The sequence below is a fragment of the Thalassophryne amazonica genome, chromosome 9 (assembly GCF_902500255.1).
Source record: "Thalassophryne amazonica chromosome 9, fThaAma1.1, whole genome shotgun sequence".
In the NCBI taxonomy this organism is placed as follows: domain Eukaryota; kingdom Metazoa; phylum Chordata; class Actinopteri; order Batrachoidiformes; family Batrachoididae; genus Thalassophryne; species Thalassophryne amazonica.
The window spans coordinates 51,369,193-51,394,191 of NC_047111.1; the positions used below are offsets into that span (position 1 = coordinate 51,369,193).

General features: G+C 44.3%; 1 protein-coding gene across 1 annotated transcript in view; it reads left to right on the plus strand.

The window, feature by feature from the left end:
• Positions 1–17,951, plus strand: part of hspa4a (heat shock protein 4a) — an 88,551-nt gene extending 70,600 nt beyond the window's left edge. Inside the window, exons 18-19 of the mRNA XM_034178036.1 lie at positions 14,436–14,597; positions 17,423–17,951. Coding sequence (XP_034033927.1) covers positions 14,436–14,597; positions 17,423–17,623 — 363 coding nt within the window. The 3' untranslated portion in view covers positions 17,624–17,951. The remainder of the gene's footprint in view (positions 1–14,435; positions 14,598–17,422) is intronic.
• The last annotated feature ends 7,048 nt before the right edge of the window (positions 17,952–24,999 follow it).

Genomic DNA, 24,999 nt, shown 5'->3' on the forward strand with positions numbered 1-24,999 from the left:
CATACAACACTAATCTTCTCCATCCCTCTTGCACCAAACTTCACACCATGGGAGACAGAGCCTTCTGTTCAGCTGCCCTTCATATTTGGAACTCCGTCCCTGACCATCTGAGGGCTCCACAGACTGTGGAAACTTTAACAAAAAAGCCTCAAAACATACCTATTTAGACGGACCTATCACAGGTCTCAATAATTTGAATCTGTTCCATCTTAGTATTTTCATTCTATTTTATTATTTTGTTTTGGTTTTATTCTATTCTGCTGACTTTGATTTTATCTTAAGATTTACTGTTTCTATTCTCTTTTTTATTTATTTTTTCCCCTGTAGCACTGAGATTTTTATTCATGAAAGGTGCATTATAAATGAAATTTATTTTTATTTTTGTCATTATTATCATGACATTGCTTAACGTGATGTCATTGAACATCACGTTACACTCATTTTGTGTAAAACAATCAGTTCTGTTGATGAATGCTTATTTTCTTTTATGAATTAAATATTTATCGAATCACAGAAATCTGAAAACACCATAAGTGTCTTACTGTGGAAAACTGAAAGGATGATGCCATCGCCCTGCCTCTGTAACATGTTGTTAACAGTGTAATTTTACAGTCTAATTTAGCTTATTATTATTAATTAATTAATTTATTTATTTATTTATTTTTCTTGGTGGTGGTGGGACAAAGCGCTGGTGTTCTCCAGCTGAAAAACTCACCCAGAGCAGACAGACACTGAGGGGCTTCTTTAAACAAAAACCCTTAAGTACAACACCAATTCCAATGAAGTTGCGACATTGTGTAAAATGTAAATAAAAACAGAATACAATGATTTGCGAATCCTCTACAACCTGTATTCAATTGAATACACCAAAAAGACAAGATATTTTATCCTCTGGGGTCCGAGGGCATTTTTTGGACAGTTCACTTGCCTGGCATAAATGTTTTATTATTGCTGTTAACAGCTCTCCCTGCATCCCACAATCAAGTTTTATGTCTTTTTTTTTTCCAGGACAACCTGTACTTTCAGAATATATATGCTATAGTGGTGTTTTATAAGTGTAATAAAGGTTTAGAATCAGAAATAAGAAAGAAAAAAAATAAAGCGGAAAATAATTTTCACACACAACTATTTTGATACTTTAATAAAGGTAATTTGGGGTCTTGTAGAAAAGACTGTATAATATAAATGTTCTAACAATAAACACAAATGCACATTTTGAACAATATATACAAAATGCGTTTTGTTTGCCTTCATCTCAAAGCAATTTCTGTCAGCTATTACACAAAGGTTACATCTCAAACTTCTACTTCTATGAAGCTGACTGCGTTTTGTCCTGCTCTGAAAGCAGCTGTGACACTTTGGCCCATTTACACTCTGAGGAGTGGCCCCTCCCCCTCGCTCCATTGATATGACAAACAGTGCTATCCGCCAGCGAGAGAGCTTGCCACAGGCTTATTCAATAACATTCACAGGTGATGACTAGTGGAGCATCTCTGATACTCACACACTCTGTGTTTGAGCATGTGAGATTGTGTGAGAGGCCCTCCGTCTGCTCCCTCTGCTGTGCGTAATGGCGCAGGGCGCATTGAAGCCAGCAGCCAGGGGGCTATTCAAACAGGCCAACTGGTAGCACATTACTGCTTAAAACGATCTTTAGTTTATCACATGAGGTAAATCTGTCCCACGATTGAATTTTGGAAAACCATGTGACGGTGAACCAATTCCGATTGGGCACTCACTTTGCGCACATCATCACACAGCTTCCATATGAGGAGTACAAAGATAGTGGACGGCTGGCTCGAAAGTCCGCGGAGTTAACTTTTCAGCACAAAAAAGTACGTTTCTATCTCATATCATTAAAAAGTTGTTTATAATTTAGTAAAACTTGGTCTCAGCCGTCATATACGATGGCGTCGGCCCCAGAGGGTTAATGTTCAAACTGATAAACTTTGTTTTTGTGCAAATATTTGCTCATTTTGAAATGGATGCCTGCAATACATTTCAAAAAAGCTGGGAGAGTGGTATGTTTACATTGTGTTACATCACCTTTCCTTCTAACAACACTCAGTAAGCATTTGGGAACTGAGGACACGAATTGTTGAAGCTTTGTAGGTGGAATTCTTTCCCATTCTTGCTTGATGTACGACTTCAGTTGTTCAACAGTCCGGCGTCTCCGTTGTCATATTTTGCGCTTCATAATGCACCACACATTTTCAGTGGGCGACAGGTCTGGACTGCAGGCAGACCAGTCTAGTACCCGCACTCTTTTAGTATGAAGCCACACTGTTGTAACACGTGCAGAATGTGGCTTGGCATTGTTTTGCTGAAATAAGCAGGGACATCCCTGAAAAAGACGATGCTTGGATGGCAGCGTGTGTTGCTCCAAAACCTGGATGTACCTTTCAGCATTGATGGTGACAATCACAGATGCACCGCTTGGTGAGTGTTGTTAGAAGGAAGGGTGATGTAACACAGTGGTAAACATACCACTGTCCCAGCTTTTTCAGGGCTCCACATAGCCATTTGGCTGCTGGCCCGGGGCTGATTTGGCCCACTTTTGGGCCACTACGGGCCAGTACAATTTATCAAATGATGGCCTGCTCAGCTAAATTCTATTTATTTTACCATATTTTGCGGCGGCAAAGTCGAGTTTCTTCACATCTCCGTGTCATCACACTTCACCGAGTCCGCCATGTTTGTTTCGGTCTTCTTTTTCTTTGTTTTGGTCTCGGACCACATCTCGCATCTCGGGTTGGGTATCATTAAGAAATGATTTGATCAATAGTCTTTTTGCTTAACGATTCCCTTATCGGTCCTTCAGAGCGGCCATTGTTTTTGAGGGTCTTTGTCGGGAAAATGATCATTTCTCTACATTGATTGCAGACCCTGCGGCGGGTCTGTAATCAACCGCTTCTGCAGAACGACTGCACTTTGAAGCATGAAGCAGGGGTTCGATCCGCTGGGTCGTTGGAGTTTATCTTAATTTTTCCCAGCTAAAACCCTACAGAGCATATGCCTCTGAGTAATATATACCCTTTTATGTTAAACCGACCTGTTATGGTCTTCTGAAACAGTTGATAGATGTATTTTATAACTTAAAAACAGGACCGATGCTAATGCATTAGCATGTCTATGGCATTTTCAATGTTAAAGTTAGCATTAGTTGTTGGCATTTCAGCATGTTTGTGTGCTTTTGTTTTCTGTATAATAATTAATGGCTCAGCGCTTGTCATAAAAGAGTCAAATGTATTCAAATTTTTTTTAATATTTTTTAACTTATTTTTATTTATATATTAATAATAATAATAATAATAGCAGCAGCAACAACAACAGCAATAATAGTAATAATAACTCTTCAGAAGTGGCAAGTCCGCTTCTTAACTCCTCTCAAAGGCATTAAAATATGTCATTCGTGACTGTGAGTAACTTAGTGGGATCTTGTCTTGTTTCAGTCAAGAAACGAGAATCATCCTCCTTTCCATTGGCACAGCTCCAAACGCTGCATGGCTCTCTGCCGAGACAGACTCCGGTCAGAATTAACTTCAAAACGAATTTCCGCTTTAAATAAAATGACACGTCTTTCCAAACGCTGTAATACAGAAAATAAACTACAATCGACTAAAACATTTTTTTTTTTTTTTTAAATTTTCGTTAGTTTTCACAAAACAGTACCAAAACAGAGAAGTAAATAATTATACAAGGAGTGATTACAAAATAAAACCACAATAACACCCAGAAACCCACCCACCCCAGCTGTCACCACAAAAACATATAGAGGTATTGCACTGATAGGTCAAATCACATACAACAGTATAAGTGTTCCAAGAACAGATTGTACATTGAGAAGTAAATTAACATACAAAAAGAGAAAAAAAAAAAACAAACAAAAAAAAAAAACCAGCCATCAAGGACTATACTATGTTGTTGGGTTATCAAAGAAGATAAAAAAGGATTTCCACACCTTTAAAAAATTTTTGCTCCGACCCACGTAATACATATCTAATCTTCTCGAGATGAAGATTTACTAGGACCTCTCTTATCCAGTGTGTCAAAGAAGGTGGCACAGGGTCTTTCCACTTTAAAAGAATGAGGCGACGTGCCACCAAAGTGGTAAAAGCTATTACCTTATGACCACCCGCTGGGAGCCATACTTCCCCAGGCAGTACCCCACCCGAAGTAACCCCAAATAGTGCAATTAGAGGATTAAGTGGTATCCTGACTCCCAGTACCGTGGACAATGCTTCAAATATGTCCCTCCAAAATCTTTCAAGACAGGAGCAGGCCCAAAACATGTGGAGGAGGGTAGCCTCACTAACTTTGCACCTGTCACATGTAGCGTCCGTTTGCGGTAACATTTTTGCTAATTTAGATTTGGATATGTGAACTCGATGTACAACCTTGGTGTGCACACATGGATGAAGAATTGACTCGTTTTAATATGTCAGCCCACAAATTATCATCAATTGATATCTGAAGGTCTCTGCCCCAAGAATGTTGAATTTTAGAGTTGCTAGACGAGACAGAGTCCAGTTGCTTAATGATAAAAGAAATTGCCCCTTTCTTTTCCACACCAAAATTGAAAATATGATCCAAAATACCTTTAATTGGTCTGTGTGGAAACTCTGATACCGTCTCCTTCACATAGTGTCTAGCCTGTAGGTATCTAAAAAAGTTAGATGCAGGTAAAGTAAATTTCTGGGATAGTTGTTCAAAAGATGCACACTTCCCTTCTATATAAAAATCAGCTAGAGTTTTAATGCCCTTTTTGTGCCAGATTGGAAAAGTATTGTCAAGCAGTGAGGGCTGGAAAAGATGATTTTGTGCTATTGAACCAAACAGTCCTCCTTGCTGTAATTTGTAATGCTTTCTAAATTGTATGTAGATTTTGCATGAGTGCATAACTATGGATTTTACATCTGGAATACTAGGCAAATTTACTGGCACGGGTGAAGCTAAAAAGGCAGATAAATTTACCGGAATACATGAAAGCTTTTCCATGGATACCCACAAGGGGCAGTTCTCATCTGAGATGCAATGCACCCAAAACATCATAGAATGCAAATTTGCAGCCCAATAGTATTGTCTAAAATTTGCAAGAGCTAGACCTCCATTTTGTTTTGTTTTTTTGTTTGTTTGTTTTTTTGCAAAAAAAACCTTATGTAGACGAGGATTCTTGCCATTCCAAATAAACCATGATAGAGCTGCATCCAGTTTTTTAAAGTAACTCCCAGGAATAAATAAGGGCAGACACTGAAACAAGTATAAGTATTTTGGAAGAATAGTCATGTTAATTGAATTAATCCTACCTATAAGTGAAATAGGAAGGGCAGACCAGGTTAAAAGGTCCCGCTTGGTTTCGTCTAAAAGCTTCCTAAAGTTTTTTTTTAAATAGGTCAGAAAATTCTTTGTCATTACAATACCAAGGTACATGAAGTGTTCTTGGGTAACTTTAAATGGGACATGAATCCGCTCCAACGCAGAGTCCGCTAAATTTAGAGGCATTAACTCGCTTTTTTGCAAATTTAACTTATACCCAGAGACCTCCCCAAATCAATATAAAGTATCAGTAATTTGAGGGATTGTAGACTCGGCATTTGATACATATAAAAGAAGGTCGTCGGCATACAAAGAGAGCTTATGTACTAGATTTCCCCTGAGGATACCCGAAATAGAGTGATTCGCCCTTATAGCAACCGCGAGTGGCTCTATAGCCAGAACAAATAAAAGTGGGCTAAGGGGCCAGCCTTGTTTAGTCCCACGCTCTAACAAAAAAGGCTCAGAATATAGATTAGTCAACACCCTAGCAGAGGGAGATGAATACAGCAGCCGAATCCATGCAATGAAAGATGCTCCAAATCCAAATTTGACCAGAGTCTGGAAAAGAAAGTCCCATTCAACCCTGTCGAATGCTTTCTCTGCATCCATAGAAAGAAGGCATTCAGAGGGAGATTCACAAGGGGAATACATAATGTTTAACAGATGTCGAATATTTAAAAAAATGGGCCTTTTTTTTAATAAAGCCGGATTGATCATCCAAGATGATGCAAGGTAGAATCTTTTCTAAACGGAGTGAGAATTTTTGCCAGCAAGATTGGCCTGTAGGAACGACATTCTACTGGATCTTTCCCTTTTTTTAACAAAAGCGAAATGCACGCCTGGTTGAGAGTAGGAGGGAGTTCACCAGACGAGTAGGCTTCAGCATAAACCTTTGTCAAAATCGGGGATAGTTGTTCACTGAAGGCCTGATAAAATTAATTTGTAAAACCATCAAGGCCTGGAGCCGTTTTAGTTTTCAGCGAGTTAATGGCCAAGCAAATCTCTTTCTGAGTTATTGATCTATCCAAAGTAGTGATCTGATCTACAGAGAGTGTAGGCAAGTCTAAGTTTTGAAAAAAGATGCAATTAGATTCAGATCTGGGTTGCAGGAAGTGTATAAATTTGTATAAAAATCCTTAAAGGCATCGTTTATTCCCTGTTGATCTGTATGGACTGTCCCATCTTGTGCCCGTACCCCATTTATAAGCTGCTTTGCCCTTGCTCTTTTCAGTTGTCTGGCCAAGATTTCTCCAGCTTTGTCTCCATGTTTGTACACCATGCTCCTATTTTTAATTAGGAGATTTTCAATGTAATGAGAAGAAAGCAAATCGTACTCAGTCTTAAGTTTAAGGCGCTGTTTCTCCAGCTTCTGAGATGGGGTCTGGACATTTATAATGTCAATCTGTGAAATTTGTTTATCCAGTATTTCTTGTTGTGTCAAAGTATTTTTCCTTTTACTAGCTACATATGAAATTATTTGGCCTCTTAAAAAGGCTTTCAATGTTTCCCAAACAACTGAGATGGACACCCCTGGGGTCACATTAAACTCCAAAAACGAGGTTATTTCCGCTGTAATAAACATAAATTTTTCATCTGACAAAAGCAAAGGGTTGAACCTCCAACACTTTTTAATACCTCTACCACCGGGCAACCTCGGGGTCAACACTAATGGGGCATGATCCGAGATTAAAATCGTTATGTATTCACAAGCTTGCACATACTGGGTGAGATTGCCATCAATGAAAAAATAATCTATCTGGCTGTAGGAGTTATGGACATGCGAGAAAAAAAAAAAAAAAAAAAAAAAAAAGAGTATTCTTTGTTGTATGGATGTAAAAAGCGCCATACTTCAGAAATTCCATATTCCGAAAGAAAGGCTTGCATACAGATAGCTGATGCCTTTTGATTGCCTGCTGCCCTGTCTACAGGAGGATCTGTCCAGCACCGGGTCCATACAAAGGTTAAAATCTCCACCCAATATGAGAAAGTGTGAATTTAGGTCAGGGATCAATGTGATAAGCCGTTGAAAAAACAAAGACTCATCAAAATTGGGTGCATATATATTAACCAGTGCAACCTTCATGCCACATAGGAAACCAGTAACCACCAAATAACGTCCGTCGGCATCAGACCGTGAGCTCGAGTGCATGAAATGTGTATCCTTACTTATAATTATGACCACGCCTCTTGACTTAGCTTGAAAGGTAGATGTGAAATATTGACCACCCTATCCAGTTCTTAATCGAAATTGATCTGAGTTTTTTAGGTGAGTTTCCTGGAGAAACGCTATATTAGCTTTTAATTGCTTGAGATGGGTCATGACCTTCTTGCGTTTAATTGGGTGGTTTAAGCCCTTGACATTCCAGCTGATAATATTTAAATTACTCATCAGGTAATTTAAAAAAGGTGGCATGTTCAGTGCAAGTTTAATAATCAAACAGAATAGAATAGTTATTAACAAGAGAAAGCAGATACCCTCCCTTGGTGACAGCTCAAAAAAACCCCTCAAAACCCCCTGAACCCCCAGTGGTGGACCTAGCTGTTAAATGAACGAACAGCACACCTAACCTAACTAGCATACGCCTTCCAGAAAAATCTAACATTCTGCTATAACTTACTCTAACACCCACATCCCACATAAAGTGCAAAAAAAAAAAAGAAATAAAAGTAAAGAAGACCCCCTGAACTGTAAGAAGAAATATATATATATAGTAATACCTTTCAATTACATTTGCAATTAGTCACTGAGCACTGGTACATTTCCCTCTCAAATGAAAATAGCCAAAGTAATACCTCTGTTTAAATCCGGCGATAAACACACCTTTTCTAATTATAGACCCATTTCACTTTTGCCACAATTTTCCAAAAGTTTAGAAAAAATTTTTGCTAAGAGACTGCAGGACTATTTATCAAAATACGACATACTCCGCGAAGAACAATACGGATTCAGAAAGTGTTGGACTACATCACTTGCTGTGATGGATTTGGTGGAAAATATAGTGACTGCAATTGATAATAAACAATACACAGTATGCATTTTCTTTGATTTAAAGAAAGCATTTGACACAGTTAATCATGGAATACTATTATCTAAATTGCAGCAATACGGAATCAGAGGTCTTGCATATGATTGGATTAATAACATGGCAGATTTCAGTATGTTCACTTTAACAATATCGATTCTGAACTCCGGGAAATTACGTGCGGTGTGCCGCAGGGATCAGTATTGGGTCCATTGTTAGTTTTACTGTATATTAATGATATAAGCTGGGTGTCGAGATCACTGAGGTGTGTCCTCTTTGCTGATGACACAACTGTGTTTTGCAGTGGTGATAATGTCGAACAGCTTCTGGACATGGTGGAGAACGAATTATGAAAGTTCAAGGCTTGGTTTGATGCTAATAAATTGTCACTCCACCTTGGGAAAACTAAATGTATTATATTTGGAAATAAACAATTACCTAAATTTAAAAATTTGACTATAAACAATACGGAAATTGAGGTAGTAACAGAGAATAAATTCCTTGGTGTTATAATTGACAATAAACTAAGTTGGAAAGTACATATAAACTATATTAAATCAAAAATGTCCAAATCTATCGCCAGCTTGTATAAAGCCAAAGACACACTATCAGGGGAGGGGTTACTTACATTATACCATTCATTAATAGCACCATACATGACATATTGCATTGAGTTGTGGGGAAATACTTATAAATCAAACACTAATCAAATATTCCTTCTACAAAAACGAGACATACGTATCATCTGCAATAAACACTTTTGTGAACCAACTCATTCCCTATTTATTTCTTTGAACGTAATAAAATTTAGAGATATGGTGGAGTACATTACACTACAGATTTTGTTTAAAGCAAAAAACCAAGCCTTGCCGAGACATGTCCAGAGGCTGTTCGAAATGAGGGATTCTGAGTATAGTTTACGTGGCTGTGTATTATTCAAGAAACCATTAATTTGCACTAATGTAAAAGGTTTTTGTGTATCCGTGACAGGGGTGAAGATGTGGAATGAGTCTCCTATTGAGATCAAAATGTGTGGTACTCTGGCATGTTTTAAGCGACTCTGCAAAAAAGTAATTGTTTCAAAATATTGTAGTGGGATCGTCGTGAAGTGACTGTGTCAAGTATGTAATGTTTGCTTGTGTGTAAGTATGTATGCTTAGGTATATGTGGGTATGTCCTGTAACATGACTGGGAAGCATATGTGATGGTATATGTATTGTACAAGTATTTGTGTGTGTATAGATATATATGTGTATGTATGTATGTATGTACGTATATGGGTGGGTGTGTGTATATGTGTGAATCAGTAGTGAGTGTATTTATTGATTTCGTGGAATAAGGGGTGGGTCTTGATAAGTTATGCTTCTACCCACCCCCTTTCGGTTACATGGGTTTTGATTTTGGTCAGTTTTTGGATTATTGTGTTTTGTTTTTTGTTTTGTGTTTGTAAATATTGTATTTCTTTTTTATTCAACCATGTGTGTCGAAATAAAATAATTCAATTCAATATATATATATATATATATATATATATATATATATATATATATATATATATATATATATATATATATATATATATATATATATACACACACTCAACAAAAATATAAACGCAACACTTTTGGTTTTGCTCCCATTTTGTATGAGATGAACTCAAAGATCTAAAACTTTTTCCACATACACAATATCACCATTTCCCTAAAATATTGTTCACAAACCAGTCTAAATCTGTGATAGTGAGCACTTCTCCTTTGCTGAGATAATCCATCCCACCTCACAGGTGTGCCATACCAAGATGCTGATTAGACACCATGATTAGTGCACAGATGTGCCTTAGACTGTCCACAATAAAAGGCCACTCTGAAAGGTGCAGTTTTGTTTTATTGGGGGGGGGATACCAGTCAGTATCTGGTGTGACCACCATTTGCCTCATGCAGTGCAACACATCTCCTTCGCATAGAGTTGATCAGGTTGTCAGTTGTGGCCTGTGGAATGTTCCTCTTCAATGGCTGTGCGAAGTTGCTGGATATTGGCAGGAACTGGTACACGCTGTCGTATACGCCGGTCCAGAGCATCCCAAACATGCTCAATGGGTGACATGTCTGGTGAGTATGCCGGCCATGCAAGAATTGGGACATTTTCAGCTTCCAAGAATTGTGTACAGATCCTTGCAACATGGGGCCGTGCATTATCCTGCTGCAACATGAGGTGATGTTCTTGGATGTATGGCACAACAATGGGCCTCAGGATCTCGTCACGGTATCTCTGTGCATTCAAAATGCCATCAATAAAATGCACCTGTGTTCTTCGTCCATAACAGACGCCTGCCCATACCATAACCCCACCGCCACCATGGGCCACTCCATCCACAACATTGACATCAGAAAACCGCTCACCCACACGACGCCACACACGCTGTCTATCTGCCCTGGACAGTGTGAACCAGGATTCATCCGTGAAGAGAACACCTCTCCAACATGCCAAACGCCAGCGAATGTGAGCATTTGCCCACTCAAGTCGGTTACAACGACGAACTGGAGTCAGGTCGAGACCCCGATGAGGACGCCGAGCATGCAGATGAGCTTCCCTGAGACGGTTTCTGACAGTTTGTGCAGAAATTCTTTGGTTATGCAAACCGATTGTTTCAGCAGCTGTCCGAGTGGCTGGTCTCAGACGATCTTGGAGGTGAACATGCTGGATGTGGAGGTCCTGGGCTGGTGTGGTTACACGTGGTCTGCGGTTGTGAGGCTGGTTGGATGTACTGCCAAATTCTCTGAAACGCCTTTGGAGATGGCTTATGGTAGAGAAATGAACATTCAATACACGAGCAACAGCTCTGGTTGACATTCCTGCTGTCAGCATGCCAGTTGCACACTCCCTCAAATCTTGCGATATCTGTGGCATTGTGCTGTGTGATAAAACTGCACCTTTTCAGAGTGGCCTTTTATTGTGGGCAGTCTAAGGCACACCTGTCCACTAATCATGGTGTCTAATCAGCATCTTGATATGGCACACCTGTGAGGTGGGATGGATTATCTCAGCAAAGGAAAAGTGCTCACTATCACAGATTTAGACTGTGTATGTGGAAAAAGTTTTAGATCTTTGAGTTCATCTCATACAAAATGGGAGCAAAAGTGTTGCGTTTATATTTTTGTTGAGTGTATGTATGTGTGTGTGTGTGTGTATATATATATATATATATATATATATATATATATATATATATATATATAAAATAAAGAAAAACAGCTTCAGTAAGCCTTATGGAAAATAGAAATATCTCAAATTAAAAAAGTTACCTTGTTGTAAGTATGGTATGAGTAGAGAGGGCCAAGTTGCGTATATAAGAAAGTTACTGTAGCTGACCAGCAGCAAAGCAAGCTTCGACCTGGCCCGACCATGCACATTTCTTTTAAGACAAAGTACTGAGAGATAGATTATGACAAACTGACAGCCCCCTCCACGTACTTCTCTGCCTCTGCAACCGAGCCGAACCACGTACGTTTACCGTTCGCTTGAGTAATACGGAGCCTCGCTGGGTAGAGTAGAGCTGGTCTCAGCCCCATGCGGTACAGGGACGACATAACAGTCTTGTACTCCCTCCGCTGACTGACGACCTCAGGGCAATAGTCCTCGTACAGTCTAAAAGTGTGTCCCTCGTAGTCAAACTGCTTCTTGCTGCAAGCGTCACGAATCATCACCTCCTTGTTTTTAAAGCGGTGAAAACAAAGGATAACATGGCGCGGCCTACCACCAGGCCCTGGCTTAGGGCCAGATCCGTGGTGAGCATGATCTCTTTCTGGTGGAGATGGGAAAACACTTGGGCCAAAAACTTTCTGAAGCATTTCGGCAAAGAAGATGCTAGGTTGTGGCCCTTCAGTGTCCTCATCCAGACCAGTGATTCTGATATTAGACCTCCTGCTCCGGCCTTCCAAATCCACAACTTTAGCACGTAGCTTCTCATTAGCATCTCGTAGCTTAGCACAAGAGGTTTCCAGCTTATCCAAACAGTGATCCACTGCCCCTTCCTCCAATGATACAGCCGCACATCGTGGTTGTCGAGAGAGTCTTGAAACCCGTCTTGCTTCCGATGGAGTTTGTTGATAGAGGCATTCAGCTCCGCTAAGAGTACATTTTTGTTTTCAGCTAGCGCGGCTAACAAGTCCGCTTTGTTGATAGTACCGTCTCTATCCGTCTTTTCACCCACTTTAGTCGGTTTCGGAGGCATTTTCCAACACGACGTTTCCACAACAGAGCAGAGGGGCACAACTCATGTAAATAGGCTTAAAGTGATAGGTAATGGGTCAAGAAGTAAAGGTTATTGTGGGAGCTTGAATCACATGCGTGTTACTCCATGAGCAGCAAAACCGGAAGCCCCTAAAATGTTTTTTCTTCCCAAAATGAGACGTCCTGCATTCTTTATGAATTAAACTGATACTGACGTGCAGCACAGCTGCAAGAGCTCAGCTCAGAGGTATGGAAAGACATTCATGCCAGTAATGTCTGAAAGGAAATGCTTTTGACAAAAACTACAGATTTTATTTCTATTTATATTCAGAGATCAAGGAGCCACCATGTAGAGTTTTAGGTCCAGAGTTTAAGGATCCAGTGAGCAATTTCATATTTATTTACTTTAAGACTCAATAAAATGTTGTTGACATAGAAAACCTTAAATCTTATTTTTAGTAGACAGAAAATTCACAAGCGGTATCGATAAGGAATCGGATCGATAAGCAGAATCGATAATGGTATCGATATCGATAAAATCTTATCAATACCCATCCCTAACCACGTTCCATGCTTCCGCAGAATCTCGCGCATATTGAAGTGTATGTTGTCGATGCGTGGAGTGTACATTTGACCGTTTCCTTCACCAATTTTTGGCAGTGTTCATTAGCATCTTTAAATCTGCAAGAAACAATGGCTTTTCAGTCGAGTGAGTATACGAGAAATTGTGTAACAGCTGGACATGCCACAACATGTCCTGTGAGACTTCCAACACAGAGGTGTTTTTTTTTTTTTTTTTTTTTTTTTTTTTTTTTGCGCCATGAGCGGCTCCGTGCCGACGCGCGAATTCCTCCGCACGTTTTTCATTACAAAATCTCCTGTAACAGTGGAATGTGCCACAAAAGTGCTATGTCCAGCTCTCTTGCCATTTCTGTGGTAGTCACACGATGTCCCGGATCAACACAGCGTTCAGTTTGGAAATGATCTGGTCGTTCCAGCCTGTCGATGGCCACTCGGTGCGCCGCGCGCCCTCCACCGCTGTGGGCTGTCTTCAAAAAAGGTTTTAACACTCCTTAATCCGTGTGACGCCGACAGAATCTTCACCGAAAGCCATCTGAATCTTTCCAATGGTTTCCAACTGGCTGTCTCTAACAGTTTCTGAAAAATTTTATGGAGCAAAGCGGCAGTCGCTCAGCCATTTCCCTGATAATAAAAATCCGATGAGGGGGTGGACCAGTGCTCACTCAAAGCCTGCCCACAGGCGAATGACGCAACCGACAGGCGTGGAAAAAACTCATGCATGTGCACGAAGGTTCAAGCTTGGCTGATGCAAGCGCACATGATTCAAATCCATATAGTTTTTGAAAAAAATAAAAAGGTCCGTTACTTTTCGGACAGACCTCGTGTGTGTATATATATATATATATATATATGTGTGTGTGTGTGTATATATATATATATGTGTGTGTGTGTGTATATGTGTTTGTGTGTTATTTAAAGAAATCGATTTAACCCCCTACCACCTGCCTCATTTTGGCTTGTCAGTATCTCACAAATAAAAAGTGACATTTCCCATCGATGGGATATACAGACTTAGAAGGGGATAAAATAAGGGAATCGATCTTTTCAACCCAGCACTAATTATTACCGCATGTGTGCGGATAGACTTACAGTCATGAATGCTTTGATGTTGTGTTGCTGACAGGGACAGCATTAAATAATGTGTGACATGTCCTTTAAACGCACAGACCCAAATAAAAGCTAATGTGGTGAGGTTTATTCCTTGTGTTTAATAGTTTCCTCACTGACCAGGGTTAACAGTGACCAAACAGGTGTTTACGTTGTTGTTTGTGTTTCTCCCAATAGGACGAGCAGTATGATCACCTGGATGAGCTGGAAGTCCTGGGGGTGGAGAAGCGAGTGAATGAAGCCATGGGCTGGATGAACTCCAAAATAAACCAACAGATCAATCTTGACCTTACCATGGATCCAGTTGTCAAAGTTGGAGAGATCCAAGCTAAAACAAGGGTACTGAAATCATAGTTGTCACATGTACATGATACCATACATTACAGTGTGAATGCTGCAGTTACCATTACCGCCGGGGCCACAGCATTACCCATCCATATATGTAGGTTTGGTTTTGTTAGTCTACCTTTAGACTAGTTCTGAGAGTCTTTGGGGAACTTTAATGAGTCAGTAATTAATGCAAGATTATTCTGCATTGCACAAGAATGTCTCGAACTGATGGAAGCGATTGGAATGTGTCACAATTAAGGTGTTTTTTGATTGATATGTATTGGATAAATTATACCCAATTTACTAAACAGGTGCATGATTCCTCTCGCTTCGTTTCATATATGCGCTGCTGTTGGATGGAGTAGCCAATCAGCGCTGCTGTTGCTGAACCACAAGGCTGTGGTGCATGTTTCAAAAAGTACACCAATGCTCTCCTTCATTGTAAATATAAAAAAGTCTATTTTTGCAAATCATCAAAAGCGCAGGTCGGTATTGCTCTGTTTCATAGTGCAGTGCCTATGCAGCAATAATAGATAGCACATATGCAAGTTTTATTTACTGTGCAGCCGGTCTGCTCTGTGTCAGTCTGATCCCGTCAGATCTCAGAAGCTAAGCAGAGCTGGATCTGGTTAGTACTTGGATGGGAGACCTCTTTGGAACACCAGCAGCCGTGTGTGTTTCTCCAGGTAAAACTGGAGTTGCATCAGGAGGGCATCCGGCGTAAAAGTTGTGCCAATTATCAATGCGGATCTGGCTGTATCCGCTGTGGCGACCCTGAACAAAACCGGGAGCAGCCGAATGAACAACATTTTAAATATTTACTGTACATTTTAAGAATTTTAAAAACTTACACTGCGAAATTTCACTAAGTAGAGAAAAAATTTTTTTTTTGTCTTTTCACAAAGACTCCTTGGACAAATGAGCCAGAGGGAGTGTGTCCAGAAATGCTGAAGGCTCTGGGTGTGGAGGGACTATGTTGGATGAAACATCTCTTCAAGATTGTATGGAAGTCTGGGACAGTTCCAAAGGATTGGCACACTGGAGGGGTGGTCCCCGTATTGAATATAGGGGACCAGAGAGTGTGCCCACTACAGGGGCATCACACTACTCAGCTTCCCTGGCAACGTCTCCTCCAGGGTGCTGGAAAGGAGGGTTCAGAGGAAAACCTCAGATTGAAGAGTAACAATGCGGGTTCCGTCCTGGCCGTGGAACAACCTACTAGCTATTCACTCTCACAAGGATCCTGGAGGGTGCTTGGGAGTATGCCCATCCAGTCTACATGCATTTTGTGGACTTGGAGAAAGCATATGTTCAGGTACCCCAGGAGATTCTATGTGAGGTGCTGCACGAGTATGGAGCCATCCAGGTCAGGGAGTCAGGGCCATCCAATCTCTGTATTCACAAAGCGAGAGCTGTGTTCGGGTCCTCGGCAGTAAGTCTGACTGGTTTCGGATGGACGTTGGCCTCTGCCAGGGCTCCTCCTTGTCACCAATTCTGTCTGTGATATACACAGACAGGATATCGAGGCATAGTCGGGCTAGGAGGGTCTCATCACTGCTTTTTGCAGATGATATGGTCCTGTTGGCATCATCGGTCTGTGACCTCCAGCACTCACTGGGTCAATTTGTACCTGAGGAGCATCTGGGTTGAGGATCAGCACTTCTAAATGTGAGGCTGTGGTTCACAGCAGGAAACCGATGGACTGTCAACTTCCAGGTAGTGAATGAGATTTTTCCCCAAGTGAAGGAGTTCAAGTACCTCAGGGTCTTGTTCACTACTGATTGGACAGTGCAACGCGAGATTGGCCAGAGAATTAGTGCTGCAGGGGCCCTACTGGACATACAGGGGCATTTGCTCTCCTGTACTGTTGTGACCAAAAGGGAGTTAAGCCAAAATGTGAAGCTCTCAATCGACCGATCAATCTTCGTTCCTACTCTCTCTTTTGGTCATGACCAAAAGAACTAGGTCGTGGGTACAAGCCGCTGAAATGGCTTTCCTAGGGAGGGTGGCTGGTGTCTCCCTGAGAGATAGTGTGAGAAGCTCAGTTATTCATGAGGAGCTTGCAGTAGAGCTGCTGCTTCTTCAAGTTGAAAGGAGCCAGCTGAGGTGGTTCGAGCATCTGGTCAGGATGCTTCCTGGGCGCCTCCCTAGGGAGGTGTTCCAGGCACGTCCAGCTGGGAGGAGACCCCTGGGGAGACCCAGGTCTAGATGGAGAGATTATATCTTAACACTGGCCTGGGAACACCTCGGGATCCTCCAGTGAGAGGTGGTTAATGTGGCCTGGGAAAGGAAAGTTTGGGGTCCCCTGCTGGAGCTGTTATACCCACGACCCAGTCCTGGATAAGCGGTTGAAGATGAGTGATGATTATGACTGAGTGACGTTCTCAGAATTTATAATGGTATCCATTCAGAGTCTAGTAATTTATTTTTTTTGTAAGAATTATCAACCCAGTTTACAGTTATTTCTATGTCAACTAATAAATTATTGTAATACTAATGATCGCATCATGCTTACCTACCTGACATCCTCGTACTGATGAGTGGATCTTGTGTACTCTGGTCCACAGCATGTGACCACTCTGTTTGGTAAAGCGGCACACATTTTTAAATATCTCTTCACCAATAGCAGAACAGGAAGTTGGCTCCACATTCTGCTGTGACTTACCAGTAATGGTAAAGTGTGAAATGTAACTTGATGTATTGTGCTTTGTTCGTCTCTTTCTGTTACACAAAGCAGTGTTAGATTGTTTATAGCAGCAAAATTTGGCTTTGTTACTGTTTCATCAAAATAGTTCTGTTTTTTTATGTTGTTTGTTTTGTTTTTTTTCCCCCAGGAGATTTATTCTGCCTGTAATCCTGTGTTGTCCAAACCCAAGCCCAAGGTGGAACCTTCTAAGGAGGAGAAAACAGAGAATGGACCATTAAATGGGCAGGAAGGAACAGAGAATCACCCATGCGACGCAGACAAGACCAAACCCGCAGATATGGAAAAAGAACCTGTGGAGAACAAGCTCCCTGAAATGGACATTGATTAAGTGTTACAGTTGCTGTTGCTACATTTTACTTTGGCTAGTTCTGCTCCTTGCCGTCGGTTCTGTCATTCTTTTGTTATTATTGACCTTCCAGGCAGCAGTGTCTCTCAATAAGAAAATTGCATAACCTGAATGAATGGACTACCTTACAGCAAACCCATCTGAGAGTGCTATCTGTGTTGCTTTGTTGGCCGTCATGTTAAATTTTATTCAGCATTTTCCAAGCACATTTAAAATACGAATGTCTGATTTGAAGCCATGAAAGTGGAGAGTACAGTAAAAGCACGCATGGCTCATAAAAATGTAAAATAAAACAGTATGTCTAATGGGGTTATAGATAAGTGATACTTGTAAATGTTACGGGATTGTTCCCAAGCTGTACTTAAATAATGCAGTGTTTTGTTTGGCTTGAAAGCAGTAGTTTATTGGTCATCTCGTATCTTTTTTTTTTTTTTTTTTTTTTTTTTTCCTACTTAAGTCTGAATGCTGGTCTAGTAAATCACCTGCGTGGTTATTGTTTCCTGATTAAAAAAAACAAAAACAAAATCACAGTGCTACTGTCAGTCATTTATAAAAAAGTATGTGGTGTGAGAATGAGCTAGTCCACAGTGTGGTGTGTACTCTGAGTGTAATTTCCAGAGGTTTCATGTGCCCTCAGTCTTTGAGTATCTGCTGGATCTAAATGTGCTTTAGAAATGCAGAACATCAGCATGTGCAGCATCAGTTTAACTCCTTATGACTCTTTTCTTCCAGATACTTTCAAACTCCAAGGGCAGTTTCATCAAAATACAGCTGATGTTGGTGTGATTTGGGGGAGGATTGACTAAATTTGACCTTTATCAGTAAAATTGTGAAATTGTAACCTCATTCATTTATTTATTTATTTATTTATTTGAATGTCCGCCACAGTCATATATAGTTCTGTGACGACGTTGAACATTCACATGTACAAACAGTGTCTGGTAGTCCAATGAGAGAATTAGAAACTGTGTGATCTGATATTGGCTGGATGATATTTATTACAGTCCAGCTATAAAGAAGCAACAGGCACACAGACCCTCCGCTGAGCCGGAACCACACGATTTCCGCCGCCACAGAACCTGGTAAATACTGGAGCCGCCAAGTCCCGAATTCCCAGGTGATCACCGTCCCCGACTGTCAGATCTGGTACTGCTGGTGAGAACAAAGACAGTCAAGTGTGGGTGTGTGCACACCCAGTAACAACAACGGTGGGAATGCCACCTCCACCTCTCACTCAATATTCTGTAGAGTACCGCAGTGATTCCTCAGGGGAAAAGAGTGCCGTCCTGCACTCACTCAGCTTCCACAGAAAGAGGAACCGGTACTGCAAACACAATATACAGATATATTGCAAAACAAACGGCTGAGGATATTACCTCCAATGAAGTACGATATCTCGGCGATGAGGTGGAGATGACGTCTGGGTTTTATGGAGTGCGATGATGAAGAATGTGACAGCTGTCAGGAATTAATGAGTGACAGCTGTCACTCCTGGCTGTGTCCGTGGCGGCAGCGCCCTCTCGTGCCTGAAGCCAGCACTTCAGGCAGGGCGCCCTTTGGTGGTGGGCCAGCAGTACCTCCTCTTCTGGCGGCCCACACAACAGGACCCCCCCCTCAACGGGCGCCTCCTGGCGCCCGACCAGGCTTGTCCGGGTGTCTGCGGTAGAAATCGGCCAGGAGGGCCGGGTCCAGGATGAAGCTCCTCTTCACCCAGGAGCGTTCTTCGGGTCCATACCCCTCCCAGTCCACCAAATACTGGAACCCCCAGCCCATTCGACGGACGTCCAGGAGCCGGTGCACTGTCCAAGCCGGCTCCCTGTCAATGATCCGGGCAGGAGGCGGCGCCGGACCGGGAGCACAGAGGGGTGAGGTGTGGTAAGGCTTGAGTCTGGACACATGAAAAACCTGGTGGATCCGCAGTGAAGCTGGGAGTTGGAGCTTCACTGCGGCAGGACTGAGGATTTCTAGGATCTTGAAAGGTCCAATGTAACGGTCCTTCAACTTGGGGGAGTCCGCTTGGAGGGGGATGTCCTTCGTGGACAGCCACACCTCCTGCCCGGGCTGGTAAGCAGGGGCCGGGGATTGCCGGCAGTCCGCATGGGTCTTCGCCCTCGTCTGGGCCTTCAACAAGGCAGAACGGGCGGAGCGCCACACCCGACGGCACTTCTGCAGGTGGGCCTGGACCGAGGGCACACCGACCTCTCCCTCCACCACGGGAAACAATGGGGGCTGATACCCCAAACACACCTCAAACGGGGAGAGGCTGGTGGCAGAGGACACCTGGCTGTTATGCGCATACGCGATCCAGGCCAGATGTTCACTCCAGGCCGTCGGGTGTGTGGATATTACACAGCGCAGGGCTTGCTCCAACTCCTGATTGGCCCGTTCTGCCTGTCCATTGGTCTGCGGGTGATACCCGGACGAGAGGCTCACAGTGGCCCCCAGTTCCCGGCAGAAGCTCCTCCAGACGTGTCAGGAGAACTGGGGACCACGATCAGAGACGATGTTGGTGGGTATCCCATGCAGACGGACGACGTGGTGGACCAGGAGGTCTGCTGTCTCCTGGGCTGTTGGGAGCTTCGGGAGGGCCACGAAGTGGGCCGCCTTGGAGAATCGGTCCACTATCGTGAAGATGGTGGTGTTGCCCTGGGACGGCGGGAGGCCCGTGACGAAATCCAGGCCGATATGGGACCAGGGGCGATGAGGCACAGGAAGTGGCTGGAGAAGCCCTTGGGACCTCTTGTGGTCAGCCTCCCTGCCAGGGCCTCCCGGACGGTCTTCTCCACGTCCCAGGTGAGGGTGGCCACGATAGTGGACTCCGGAATGATGGGCACCGGTGGATCCGACAGCACCGTTTTGACTTCGTCTTCGTGTACCCGGGACAAGGCATCCGATCTCTGGTTCTTGGTCCCGGGGCGATAGATGATCCGGAAGTCAAAACGTCCGAAGAACAGTGACCAGCGGGCTTGCCTGGGGTTCAGCTGCTTGGCGGTCCTGATATACTCCAGGTTCCGATGGTCAGTGAAAACCGTGAATGGCACAGACGCTCCCTCCAACAGGTGTCTCCACTCCTCAAGAGCCTCTTTCACTGCAAGGAGTTCTCGATTGCCGACGTCATAGTTCCATTCAGCTGGGGTCAACCTGCGAGAAAAGTAGGCACACGGGTGAAGAACCTTATCGGTCTCTCCGCTCTGGGATAGCACGACTCCTATCCCTGAGTCAGAGGCGTCCACTTCAACCACGAACTGGCGGCTAGGGTCGGGCTGCACCAAAACTGGCGCAGTAGAGAACCGTCGTTTCAACTCCTTGAACACGGCTTCGCACCGATCCAACCAGGTGAAGGGGACTTTTGGAGAGGTCAGGGCTGTCAGGGGGCTAACTACCTGACTGTAGCCCTTAATGAACCTCCTATAGAAATTAGCGAAGCCGAGGAACTGTTGCAGCTTCCTACGGCTTGTTGGTTGGGGCCAATCTCTCACCGCCGCAACCTTGGCCGGATCAGGGGCGACGGAGTTAGAGGAGATGATAAACCCCAGGAAGGATAAAGACGTGCTGTGAAACTCGCACTTCTCGCCCTTCACAAACAGTCGGTTCTCTAATAACCGCTGCAGGACCTGATGTACATGCTGGACATGGGTCTCAGGATCCGGAGAAAAGATGAGAATATCGTCCAGATATACGAAGACGAATCGGTGCAGGAAGTCCCGCAAGACGTCGTTAACCAAGGCTTGGAACGTCGCGGGGGCGTTGGTGAGGCCGAACGGCATGACCAGGTACGCAAAGTGACCTAACGGGGTGTTAAATGCCGTCTTCCATTCGTCTCCCTTCCAGATCCGAACCAGGTGATACGCATTTCTAAGATCCAGCTTAGTAAAGATTTTGGCTCCATGCAGGGGGGTGAACACGGAATCCAACAATGGCAATGGGTATCGGTTGCGAACCGTAATCTCATTCAGCCCCCTGTAATCAATGCATGGACGGAGTCCGCCATCTTTCTTGCCCACAAAAAAGAAACCTGCCCCCATCGGGGAGGTGGAGTTCCGGATCAGCCCGGCAGCTAATGAGTCCCGGATGTAGGTCTCCATTGATTCGCGCTCAGGTCGTGAGAGGTTGTACAGCCTGCTGGACGGGAACTCAGCGCCTGGAACCAAATCAATGGCACAATCGTACGGACGGTGCGGGGGAAGGGTGAGTGCCAGATCCTTGCTGAAGACGTCAGCAAGATCGTGGTACTCAACCGGCACTGCCGTCAGATTGGGAGGGACTTTGACCTCCTCCTTAGCCTGTAAACCGGGAGGAACCGAGGATCCTAAACACACCCGATGGCAGGTTTTGCTCCACTGAACCACCACCCCAGACGGCCAATCAATCCGGGGATTGTGCTTCAACATCCATGGGAAGCCCAAAATCACGCGGGAGGTAGAAGGAGTTACAAAAAACTCAATCTCCTCCCGATGGTTTCCAGACACCACCAGAGTTACAGGTTGTGTCTTGTGTGTGATTAAAGGGAGGAGGGTGCCATCTAGTGCCCGCACCTGCACTGACGAAGGAAGCGCCACCAGAGGGAGCCCTACCTCCCTTGCCCATCTGCTGTCTAGCAGGTTCCCTTCTGACCCCGTGTCCACCAGTGCTGGGGCTTGAAGGGTTAAATCCCCGCTCAGGATTGTAACTGGGAGTCGTGTGGCAATCTGTGTGTGTCTCTCGTTAATGTTTTGACCCCCCCTTAGCCCAGGCTCTGAGGGCGGTTGTTGTTGTGGCCGTTTGGGGCAGTTTTTCTGTGTGTGCTCCTTTGAGCTGCAGAGAAAACACTCCCCGCGGATCAGCCTCCTCATTTTGGCCCTGTGCGTTTCCCTAACAACGTCAGCAGGGGGAGCTGTTGCCCCACAGAGCGCTGCGGCTGTGGAGCGTGGAGAGGGCGGCCCCTTTTCGAACCCGGAAGTGAGAGGGGCGGCGCGTATCCGGTCACGTCCTTCGCCTCGCTCCCGACGGCGTTCCTCCAACCGATTGTCTAACCGTATAACGAGATCGATAAGCCCATCTAAATCCCGCGGTTTCTCCTTAGCTACCAGCTGCTCCTTCAGGACCAACGACAGTCCGTTTATGAAGGCGGCGCGGAGCGCAACGTTATTCCAGCCGGACCTCGCAGCCGCGATGCGGAAGTTGACTGCATAAGCGGCTGCGCTCTCGCATCCCTGTCTCATTGACAGCAGCACGGTTGAAGCGGTCTCTCCTCTGTTAGGGTGATCAAACACTGTTCTGAACTCCCTCACAAACCCAGTGTATGCTGATAACAACCGTGAGTTCTGTTCCCAGAGCGCCGTAGCCCAGGCGCGTGCCTTACCCCGAAGCAGAGCAATCACATAAGCTATTTTACTAGCATCTGACGCGTACATGACGGGACGTTGTGCGAAGACGAGCGAACACTGCATGAGAAAGTCCGCGCACGTCTCCACCCAACCTCCGTACGGCTCAGGAGGGCTTATGTATGCTTCAGGGGATGGTGGGAGGGGTTGTTGAACCACCACTGGAACGTTCATATCCTGCACAGGGTCGGCAGGAGGAGGAGCTGCAGCAGCGCCCTGAGCGCTCGCCGCCATCTGCGCGGAGAGAGCCTCCACCCTGCGGTTCAGGAGGATATTTTGCTCGGTCATTTGATCCAACCGAGCCGTAAAGGCGGTGAGAATGTGCTGCAGCTCACCAATCACGCCTCCTGCAGACACCTGCGCTCCCTGCTCTCCCATTGGTCGTTCAACAGCCGGGTGACGCCCCTCGGAGTCCATGACGCGGCCGAGATATCCTGTTGTGAAAGTGTAGTGACACGGACCCACAACAGGGGGCGCAAATGAACGGCCAATAGATGAGCCAAAAAGTAACAATTTAATGTTGTGAAATGTGCACAACGAACATACAGACAATCTCAGAATATAATTACAGTCAAATTACAAAGGTGACGTGTGGGCAGGCTCGAGGATAGAAGACGTCTGTCCTGAGAAGAGCCGGAACCACACGATTTCCGCCGCCACAGAACCTGGTAAATACTGGAGCCGCCAAGTCCCGAATTCCCAGGTGATCACCGTCCCCGACTGTCGGATCTGGTACTGCTGGCGAGAACAAAGACAGTCAAGTGTGGGTGTGTGCACACCCAGTAACAACAACGGTGGGAATGCCACCTCCACCTCTCACTCAATATTCTGTAGAGTACCGCAGTGATTCCTCAGGGGAAAAGAGTGCCGTCCTGCACTCACTCAGCTTCCACAGAAAGAGGAACCGGTACTCCTGCAAACACTCACAATATACAGATATATTGCAAAACAAACGGCTGAGGATATTACCTCCAATGAAGTACGATATCTCGGCGATGAGGTGGAGATGACGTCTGGGTTTTATGGAGTGCGATGATGAAGAATGTGTGACAGCTGTCAGGAATTAATGAGTGACAGCTGTCACTCCTGGCTGTGTCCGTGGCGGCAGCGCCCTCTCGTGCCTGAAGCCCGCACTTCAGGCAGGGCGCCCTTTGGTGGTGGGCCAGCAGTACCTCCTCTTCTGGCGGCCCACACAACACTGTCGGTTGCATCATTCGCCTGTGAGCAGGCTTTGAGTGAGGAGTGGTCCACCCCCTCGGCGGATTTTCATTGTCAGGAAATGGCGGAATGATTTGGGCTTTTTTTCCATCAGAATTTTTTCAGAAACTGTTAGAGACTGGCAGCTGGAAACTATTCGAAAAATTTATCTGGCTTTCTGTGAAAATTTTACGGGCTTCACAGAGAATAAGGAGTGTTACTACAGCTTTAAGGACGCTCGGCGCGCTCTGTGCCGCCATCAAGAGCCACAAACCACCGGATCATTTCTAAACGGATGGCTCTGTGGATCCGAGACCGTTGTGTGCACTTTCTCTGGTTATCACAAGAGCTGGACATCAGCCATTTTCCGGCAGATTTCACTTTTAACAAGAGATTTTGTCATGGAAAGCTGAGCGGAGGCTTCGCGCGTCACGACCGATTTGCTGATGGAGCGAGACAAAGGAACACCTCCGTTTTGGTCTCACAGGACGGCTTTGAGATGGCGTTCAGACAGCTGTCGGTGGTTTTTCGATCGAGTGATTATCCGAGAAATTGTGGATGTGCCTGGACATGCCAGAACATGTCCCGTGAGGCTTCATCATGGCGTTGCTTTGCGCCATGCGGCACTGCAAGCTTCACTAAAAGACCCAGAATTTAGGTAAAATTGAGGCCGTGGCACGCTCCGTTTCCTAATAAAATGAATTAAGAGTAAAAAGCATAGAACTATACAATGCCAGTATGCTTGCCACGCGAAAGGGAAAATAATTGGGTCTTAAGTCTGGACTTGAAAGTCTCTGC